The following is a 10,453-nucleotide window of genomic DNA, read 5'->3' on the forward strand; positions in this document are numbered from 1 at the left end:
TTGCATTGATATTAGACAGAATCACCCACCATTCAGTCACTTATGATCAGTATCTAATGTTGCTAAAGTCTATGTATGAAGGCCAGAATGGATGATGGCACATCACAGTATTATTTTACCGCTTCTATGGATTCCGGGAAAACACTATGCAGTTTGCTAAAAGCTATACAGTTTCAAGAGGTAAGTAATGATGGCACTTCTACAAAGCCACAGATATTTTAAATGAAAATGTTTTTCCCACATAGGTAATTGACTTTATATTTATTTACTAAACTAGATTTAAGAACTAACATTTTTAGTAATTAATTTGCAAATGCTGGACCACCTGGGGTTCTTTGGAAGACCAGCGCTGATCATATCACTATGCTATGATCAAATTCTGCAACTTAATATAATTCTATTTGTATACCAATTTTAAGTAATTTGCAGAATAAATTATTTTTCTTTTTTCTTCAAATAAAACCAATATATTACCTATTCAAAATAATTGCACTCACAATATTATTAAAAGAAAATAATCATTATGTCTTGACTCTAAATACTATATGGAATTAAATAATATTAAAACTGTATTTGCATTAGCATATCTTAAATGTATTAAAATCCAGAATCCTAAAGTGCCAATCAAACAAACATACTTTGACGTTAGTATCCTCATTGGAATTGTTGCCCAATATTGACATCTGGGAATCAGATGTCAGCATCAATATTGATTTAAAATATCCAATGCACAATCAATCAAAATTTTTTTGAAATAAGTTCCTAGTTATGCAATTTTGAGAGAGCTAAGAAAACATCAACTGGACGAAGGCCTAAGAGCCGGACTGCGGTGCTGCGCAGTACTTCACTGATGTACACAATGCATCGAAATATTATTTCAATCATTTTTTATGGTGCATGTCGCTCTAGAGCGGCGCTGCACTGCGCGTCGCAGTGTGAATATTGTAACGTGCAGCGCCGCTACTTGTTTTTTGTCTTTGACATTCTGAAGTAAGTGTGAAATTGTGCAGAGTCTATAAGGTGAGGAAACAAATATTGATATCACCTTCTTGATAGTATGACCTTGGTATGTCAACAGTCCATTTCTTTTTTTCTCTTCCATGATTCGTTCTTCTGCACACAATAAAGAAATAATAACCAAAGGTCAAAGTCATGGATTAGCACTGCCTAATTGCCTATATGATATGAACTACATCATTATGAACCTAAATGAATATAGTGTTAAAGTTAATTTGGTTCGGTTATTTTATAACCAAAGTTCTTTCGAAAACCTACTCACAAAATGTTTCCTTACTCAAGATATTAAATACCTATGGTAAGCAATCTCTGGATTGCATATTTCAAAGCTCAACTAGGACTATGATCTGAGTGAGATCTACAGAGCTTAGAGTGCCTAGAAAACCAATACACGCCACTGAATGTGGTCTGGTCTTTATATTACATTAAACCTAATACCATCCAATGCTAACAAAGTTTGAAAGAACTCCTCACCTGGTCTATATAATAATAAAATTCTAATTTTTCTTATAAATTGCAGTCTGCCGTGTTCTGTGCAATGCAAGAAGGGTTGAAGCTGACTGTAGAGGAAGGAAAATGTGTTCAAGCGTCTGCATATGTGCCTTCTGATAACTTTACCGAGTACCATGTCAGAGATGATGTTGATGTTATCTTCAAAGTAATTAAATGTTCATTTATTCTAAAATATGACATGACATATTAGGGTTTAAAGAATGAAATTGTCGATTTGTACTGAAAAATTTAAATGTGTTTGTTTATTTAAATTTAATATAAGTACTTATTAATTTAATCAAAATAATTACCACTGTTATCTATTCATTGCTGCCATCTAATAGGAAGGTCATTTATGCCTTTTCGATAGAACTGTGGTGATCTAGATTCGACAAACTGTGTGAAAGCATTTTGTACTGCCTCCTGAGAAGAGAAGTTTTCATCACGTAGAAAATTGTCCAAATCGTGCAAAAAATTATACTGGGTTGGAGCAAGGTCTAACGAATACAGAGAGTGACGTATGGTTTCTAATTGTACTTCCCATAGCGGAAACGGTTTTTTTTTATGAAAATAAGGAACAAGACGAGCAGGACGTTCAGCTGATGGTAAACCCAAAACTTGATAAACCCAAAAATTCTGAGCGGCACCACAATTGCGCTCGACACCTTGAGACATAAGATGTTAAGTCTCATTTGCCCAGTAATTTCACTAGCCACGGCGCCCTTCAAACCGAAACACAGTAACGCTTACACATTACTGCTTCACGGCAGAAATAGGCGCCGTTGTGGTATCCATAATCTAGCCGGCATCCTGTGCAAAGGAGCCTCACACGGTTTCTCTTGCTGTATGAGGTCTCGCGTTATCATGCAGCAATAATGGTGAAGATCAATCGGATCGGCTTCTCTCCATACGCAACATTGATATTGCGAGCTGTTTCTGCCGCGTTAAGTCCGCGTCGGAATTCGTATTCAAAAATCACTCGAATTTTCGAAGTATCCATATTTCTTGTCTTAGCTGAATAAAAAAAAAACAACTGAAAGTCGATAATCGAACGTTGCACATTATATAAACGAAGAACTACATAGGTGCCATGTGGAAAAAGTTTCACTCAAAAATCTCAAACCATGAAGGTTCTGTGTCAATTCGAAGTACCTATTACAAGAAAACGGCAAATTCATACTTTAACCCCTATTATTATTAAATAAAAATATCATAGAAATAAAGTTACTGGTATAAATACCAATGATAAATGTATGTACACAACTTTCAATGTTTAAAAACTCAGCTATAACAATAAACTACTATGACATACTATTGAGTAAAATATATTATATAATGTTAATAACATAATTTTTTGACTTTATTTTATATAAGTATAAGATTTTAGTTTAAACCTACGCAATAGAACATCTCAAAATAATTGGTCGACCCTAAAGATCATCCCTGCAGCTTCCTAAAAGCTCCTTAACAATTTTGTATGTCTAGGAGATTTGTGCATTTTTGTAATTGACGTGCAATAAAGAAAAGAAATCACACATCAAATATTGTCTGAAGCAAAACTCTACCTACCCGTCTATTAGGCAGAGTTTTAGTTCAGTTGTGTTTCTATCGCGCTTTGAATACAACGCCACGCAATGGCAATGTTGAGTGAAAACGTGTCCAAATAACAAGCATATCCAAACTTAAAGGGATGGGAGTGCCGTATTTCAGAGAAGTGACCGTTTAAATTAACAAAATTATGTAACTAACTTGACGTTTTTAATATTTTTGCTAAACATTTTAATTGCTAAAACAAAATTTTCTTGCCTCGTTTTAGCGTCCGTCTCGCGCGTGACGTAGTGTTACTACTTCTAATGAACGTATATGTATATGTTTTAATGTTATCTGTTTAAGTTATATACAACGCCGCTCGGACATTTTTTGACGACCTTTTAATAGGCAATAGGCTTGTTGTTTATTGTAGCTATGTAAATGATTTTTGTAAGCATAATATTTTGAATGGCATGAATATACAAAGATTTTCTATTTGATAAATTCTTGCTTGCACAAAATTCCCAAACTTTTCAGGGGTGCGCCTCATTAATTGGGTAGTATTCATGGTCTTTAGTTACTCTCACAAGTTTCGTTTCTGGTGGGTCACAGGTTCGAACAAAATGCACATTTACCTTTTCATGACATATTTTTACAAGTTTTGCCAACATGTTAATACACAAATTCAAATATTTTTATTCAAAATCACTATTACCTATAAAAATAGACCTGAAGAACGGACGCATGAACTCAGCGGGCTTTTTTTATATATTTTATAAATACAATGGAATATCGCACAGTAAAAAAATTATAATTAAAGAGCCTGAGAGTGTTCGCTCCATTCCCAGTCTGTGGTTTCATTAAGAAAAGCATTTATGTTATAGTAACCTTTATCACACGAACGTTTTTTAACGATTCTTTTAAATTAAACACAGTCAAAATGTTTTAAACTATGGCGTAAAAAAAAGTATAAAAATTTTGTTAATACTCTTCGTTGTTGATAAGTTATTTTACCAACATATTTGGATTAAATATTGTATATTTTCTAGATAAGTTTAGCTGTTCTAACGGAATGTTTGAATATCTTTGGTTCAGCAGAGGAGTCAAGTTTGAAGATGTACTATCGTTGTGAAGGCTCACCACTTCTCTTGGTGTGAGTACCATTTTATTTGTCATTTCTAGATGAGATAGGCAAAGTGATTTTTCAAGTTCCACCTACACAACACCACCTACTTTAAAGTTTTATTTTCTTTACTAACCAGTCTGTGACTGAGACTGTGTGTCTCAAGCTTTCACAGTAAAGACTGCCGCTGCTCTAAAAAGTGATTTTCATTGTTAAAACACTAGAAATAAGGAATAGCTTATTACTGATTCTAGTAGCTATGGTTTTAAGGGTAAATGTATATTCACTTTTACTTCTGTACATTCATGGAAACACTTAATAATTATGCAAGACATATAAAGGTCCTCGCACATTACACCGACTCAACGCCAATACAATAACCTTCCAACTAGACGTATTAGCAAGTTGTCAACTAGACGATCAACGCGACGGTTACCAGTGGACAACTTGGCGTCAATGAGTGGGCAATGCGTGGTCCACGAGTGGGAAGCGCGTTGTCAAATAGCTGGACCTCAACCAACACTTTTTTCCGTGTTCTTCGCCCTTCTCTAAAGTCGACGAGTTGCCAATGCGTCGCCCGCTTGCCTTAAGCTTGTCGATTCGTGCCCGATTCGTCGACAACGAAGGGCAAACGGGTCGGTGACAGTCAATAGGTGAACAACGCGTGGACCACGAGTCGTAATAATTCAACATACTGGTTAATAAGTAACACAACATAAAGCTTACATTTCAATAATATACTGTGAGTTGAGTTGGAGTGGAGTCGATGTTGAGTCGGTGTAATGTGCGAAGACCTTTATGCTCATTTAACATATCTTTGACGTTTGGGAAGAGTCACAGTTTGATTGGGCATTTTTTTGCGTATAAAAGTGTGGTATTTTTTAACCTACATATACCTACTAGAATAAATTATCTTTGATATGATTGAATTTGAAGTCTCCATAAACAATGGGACCCTATACGGATTTCTTTTCCTTTGTCGATACGTTCTGCACATAGACTGCTAAGCTTTCCCCTTGTACCGTGCAGCGGGTTAGTGACCTCTACTAAGACACAGAACGTGCAACGCTAAATGAAAAGCGACAAAAATGCTGAATTGTTCCGTTTTGTGGTGTAACATTACCTATCACCAGTCAGTAAATCTGTATAATGCTACCAAATCATGAGAGTTGTTGTTCTCGTTTAGGTACGTGGCGTTTAGGCAGGTTACGCACGCCTAGGCATAACAGAATTAGGTATCATAAAACTTAGTTGTATAATATACAGTTCTATCATACCGATTTCGGCGGGAAGCGATGTAATTGGTTAATTTTGACGCGTCATGAATGCCACGCCCATATCTCCAACAATAATTGGTCAACGCGGATTTGTATTGTCGGTCTATTCTCTTTGCCAACCAAAGATATCTGCTTCCGCAGTATCTTCCCAAAATCTTGGAGATGGATGCTTTATCGAATTCCAGTAAAAAGTCATGGTCTTTCGAGATGCAGTGTTCTCTCGTGTCGCGAAGCGTAACTGTAATCGCGTAGTATATGATATATTTTTTCATATTTTTCGTTGTAAAACTTACGGAATACTACCTACTTGTAACCAATAAATAAATCAACGAAATACTCTTTCGACGCGATATCCTGCACCAAAATATCCTATAATCGCTTGGAAAAGTCCTAATATAGTTTGAGCTTATATTTCAGATTACAGCCGCAATCCTTCAGCAACGTGATGACAGATTGCGAAATAGCGACGCAGACTGCCGATTCCTTGTTGGAGCTCAGAGACGAAGATACGTCGGAGGTGGCAAAGCTGGTACTCAAAGCCCCAGCGTTTCTGGGCTTGTTAGCCGACTTGGAGAAGTCTTGCGACGTTATGGAGATGCACTTGTCTCCTGAACACCCAAACGTCAGCATCGTTACCTATGGTATGCAGGTTAGTTGTTTTACGTTCAATTTAACAAATTCGACATTTCATTGGCATTTAATTGGCTTTCAACTTGAAATGCAGAATAAATAAGATCGTAGTTTTAAACACAATAGCCAACTAAATAAATTAGATTAAATTAAATAGAACTAAACTATTTAATTTTCAACACACTTGCTTCTAAAGTGAGCCTTAACCTTAACCGAACTATAAACACACGTGCATAATAATCTAACACACTAGTGCTTAATAGAATTATCCCACAAAGTTAAGTTATAGTCGGAAATGTAATTCGAGATCAAAAATGTAAACAAAGAAATGTCATTGTCAAAATGACAGTTCAGAGATTATCAACATTTTTATAGGGTAGTTTTATAATAAACTTATTTTGATTAATAATACATATATACACGTGCGGCAGTCTAGCGATAGTAAAATAGCCAATACTCGATTTTACAAATTTGGTTAGGTATAGCGGACAACGAGCAACCAACAGCAATGGCGGACAAAGCAAGCGTGATGCTTGCGTGCGTACTAAAACTCGCGTAGGTATACGAATATGAACGCGTTTTATTATTAGTAAACGCGGTGGAAATAAATCCATAGGCTTAAGTTATGTGCATGTAATCACAATGAAATAACAAGCGAGACAAGAATTAATAATTATAGGTACGACGCGATTAATATAATATGGCGGGTGAGATAACGCGTGGTTTTTACGATATTGTATATTACGAACTTAGTGGCTTATATAATATTATAATTTATAAGGGAGGGTTCACATCCGCGATCCGAAGGACCACTAAAGAAACGGACGCGCCACTTCTTTAAGAGCGTTGTAAATTATGTTACTTGTATTTAAAAAATTATAATGTGAGATCAGGAAAAGGAAGTTTGAGGGGTACCTGTGGTAACGTTGCGGTGACGCCAGGACGCAGCTGTCTTCTCCCGTCTAACCTGGCTTTAGCTGCCACTCCAAGGAGCTGATGTAGGCTTAAGCGGAAATCTTGCCGCAGCACTACACAATGATCTGCGGGCCCGCGATAACTTCCCCTTTCTTCTCGTGTCGTCATTATTAGACCGTTAATTATTCCTGACGCGGTGAAAAGAAAAGACTGGACACTTATTACTAATATACGTATTAACTGTTGCTGCCTGGTTCGCGATTCACGACTGACTGACGCCGTCGACTCCAGCGTTCCTAGCGTCTTCGGGTCCACTCGTGCGTCGGTCTTCTTTCGGCCGCAGATACAATTGGTGGATTCGCAGGGGGGTAAGGGATGAGGGAGGGATATATAGGGAAGGTATCTTGGACTACGGCAGATTCTCGAATGTTTTGTTCGCATTTATTTAACTAGATAGCGCGCAATAATTTGCGCTTTCCGTCGGGCAGTTGTGGGGTTCGATAACCTTCGGGAATGGTAAGGGCCATTAAAACCGAGTTTTGGTTTTTACCGTTGGCAGTATGCCCTTTAACCACTTTTCATAATGAGCGAATGTTCAGTGTTTTTTTTTTTTGGATTCGAATATTAACAATGCTCCATCTACAAAACCGTCCTCGCTGCCTATATGAGATATTATAAGACGCTAAGATTCTAAGATTGCTTATTTAGGAGTTTTAATTTGATTATCAAGCTTAAAAATTGGGACGATTCTCATCGTGTGCATTGAAAAATCAGACAGATTAAGATTGGAGTTAAAAGCTTGAACAGTCTTAAATAATAATAAATATTTTAACCACCCATATCAAATAACTTATGAGTGCAAGAGTAGCCAACATACATACATACAACCAAATGTCCAAACTATCATAATAATATCATTACAGATTAAGTTTTACATAAAATTTATACTGTTAACGTACTAACCTCTTTTCACTGTAGGTAGTACTTCTGTAAAAGAAAGCATGCACTTTTTGTCTTATTTCTGGAAAAGTAATTTCATCAAACTTGTTTGGAATATTATTTTTAGGGCTGGCTTTACGTGGTGGTTTAAATTCTTCAGTGGTTTTAAATTCTGCTCGTCTCGCTTCGTATTTTCATAAAAAAAGACCAATACTGATGCTTAGGCCAATTTTTCTAGACATGCTGTTATGATAAATAATGCCTATAAGGCATTCATCATCATAACCTTTTCAGACACAGAAATAGGAGTGCGTTGCTCGCTTTTTTCAGCGGTGACAGAATGTCCTGTTTGGTCGTTTAACCTGGCTCAGCATCCATTCTTCGTTATGTTAGTGACAACAACGAAATAAAAATAAATTGATAAACAAAATAAAGAAAACTTAACAACTACAACGGGAAAGCAAGACGAGCACATTCAATCACAACGAACGTCAGAAACCGAATGAACAAAACAATATGGCGACCAGTCACACCTGTCACTACGACCAAGATATTTTAAAACATTATTTACGATTTTCTTCTATAGACAAGCCAAATGTTTAAAGCTTCTATCTTATTGCCAGTGTCAAAGCAAAGTTTGCACAATAAATTGGCATTTTAATTTTTGGCTGTATTTTATGCTACATTACAAAGAGAAAACGTTGCGCAATATTTAATTATATTATGTATTTAGACTATACTTATAATTTTAAAATGATATTTTTGTATACTTTAACACGCACAATGGAAAAGGTTATTATTTGTTGTTGGCAACATCATTTTTTAAATTTTTGATCTCGAATTATCATTCCTAGTATAGTACCTAAATGCAAATGATATGAGAATAAAAAGAGTATTTTCAATTAAACCTGGTACGTAATACAGTTTTTTGGATCAACAGTTTTAATGGCGCTGAAAATCCTATTTGGAATAATATCATTTTAAAAATTGTAGGTAAATTCATCAATTGTTTTAATAATTAAATGATTTATGCAATACATGTTTGTCTTTTCCTTGTGTGTTGAAACTCGTGAGCAACTTACTCACTAGACACTCGGCTGTTTTCGCCCTCGCCTGCGGGTCGGGCTGCAAGCCACAGACAGCCTCGTGTATAATGATCAACTTAGCTCACTTGTATCATAATATACTTAATTATACTATGTAGGATATTTTATATAACACGGGGAAAATGAGGTTTAATAAATAATCGAAGTAAGTTTGACGTTATTTATGCATGGCCCCTAACCTCAATATTTCAGGACAGATCGTGTATAGACATGCCTAAGTCCTCCGACATGGTGCAGAGCTTCAGCTGCGAGGAGGCCGTTACTCTCAAGTACCAGCTCCAACATATAAGACTGATTATGAAAGCGCTAGCTGTCTCTTCCAAAGTAAGTTTTTGAAGCGAAAAACTTAAGACGCGCCGAGTACTATATTTTGTGGCTATTCGATGAGAAAGAGCTGTCATGCTCGGTTTCGTACCGCTCTTTCGGGTAAAGACGGCTGGACTCGACTATGAAGACGCAATCAGCCTATAAGAATGCCCCTTCATATTCGAATCCCAGATTTTTTTGCGCTCTAAAAATATTGATGTGGGTATTCTAAAATAATACATAAAATTTTATAAAAAAAATTACTGCTCATAGAAGTGAAAACTTAGAACTTTTAGTATCAAAATTTGAAATATCATAATGTTAAATAACAATTAAATTATTTATTTTCAAAACTTATTTTCAATAATAATATATAAATCAAACAAACACTATTTACAACAATGCACATTGAACTTTTCACTAAATCCATTCAATTTCAATTATAAGATGTACACAGCACAAATGATGCACAGTACGTCAGCTGTATAGCTACAGATATACTGCTTTAAGCATTTCAGTGACGCGAACTCTCGAGATTTCACCCATCTAAAAAGTGTCTAACTATATATATTTATTTATCGCGTGCGGTTTTTGACTTCGATACGGTTTATTTAAATGATAATATGCATTATATATGACGAAGACGGAAGACACAGTTTTGGTAAGCACACGCAAGATGAATCAACGATCTGATCAAGATCGCCGGAATAGGCTGGATGAGGGCAGCGCAGGACCGATCTTTGGGGGAGGCCTTTGTCCAGCAGTGGACGTCTACTGGCTGTAATGACAATGATGCATAATATAAGGCAATTTTATTCAGAAATAGAAGATATTTTGGTAATTCTGTATTACATTTTTGTAGGTGGTGCTCAGGTGCAGTTCCAATGGACTTCTTCTGTTGCAGTTGAAGCTGGAGAAGGAGGACCAGAGACAAATGTTCTCCGAGTTTTACATTGTGCCTTTGCTTGATGATTGATTTAAGATAATATAAATTATTTACTGTTAGACAAATAATTTGAATTAAGTACCTAATAGTTACTTGTTTAAAAGTCAATAAAAATATTTTTTATAAAGGATAATTTAATTATTTAAGACCAATGAATGCATATGAAGGTCAC

At 35.8% G+C, this 10,453-nt stretch overlaps 1 protein-coding gene across 1 annotated transcript; it reads left to right on the forward strand.

The window, feature by feature from the left end:
- The first annotated feature begins 87 nt into the window (after window positions 1–87).
- Window positions 88–10,408, forward strand: LOC126967229 (cell cycle checkpoint protein RAD1). Its single transcript, XM_050811724.1, has 6 exons — window positions 88–180; window positions 1,538–1,675; window positions 4,089–4,192; window positions 5,857–6,088; window positions 9,222–9,353; window positions 10,198–10,408. Exons 1-6 carry the CDS (start codon window positions 88–90, stop codon window positions 10,309–10,311), a joined length of 813 nt encoding a protein of 270 aa, XP_050667681.1. The 3' UTR covers window positions 10,312–10,408.
- The last annotated feature ends 45 nt before the right edge of the window (window positions 10,409–10,453 follow it).

Source organism: Leptidea sinapis, chromosome 1 (genome assembly GCF_905404315.1).
Source record: "Leptidea sinapis chromosome 1, ilLepSina1.1, whole genome shotgun sequence".
Classification (NCBI taxonomy): Eukaryota; Metazoa; Arthropoda; class Insecta; order Lepidoptera; family Pieridae; genus Leptidea; species Leptidea sinapis.

What these genes read in the sequence shown, in the direction of transcription:
- LOC126967229 (XM_050811724.1), top strand. Translation starts at nt 88, where the DNA reads ATGGATGATGGCACATCACAGTATTATTTTACCGCTTCTATGGATTCC. An exon ending in AAGCTATACAGTTTCAAGAG is followed by an intron (nt 181 to 1,537) that starts GTAAGTAATGAT and finishes TATAAATTGCAG; the next exon opens with TCTGCCGTGTTCTGTGCAAT. An exon ending in CGCTAGCTGTCTCTTCCAAA is followed by an intron (nt 9,354 to 10,197) that starts GTAAGTTTTTGA and finishes ACATTTTTGTAG; the next exon opens with GTGGTGCTCAGGTGCAGTTC.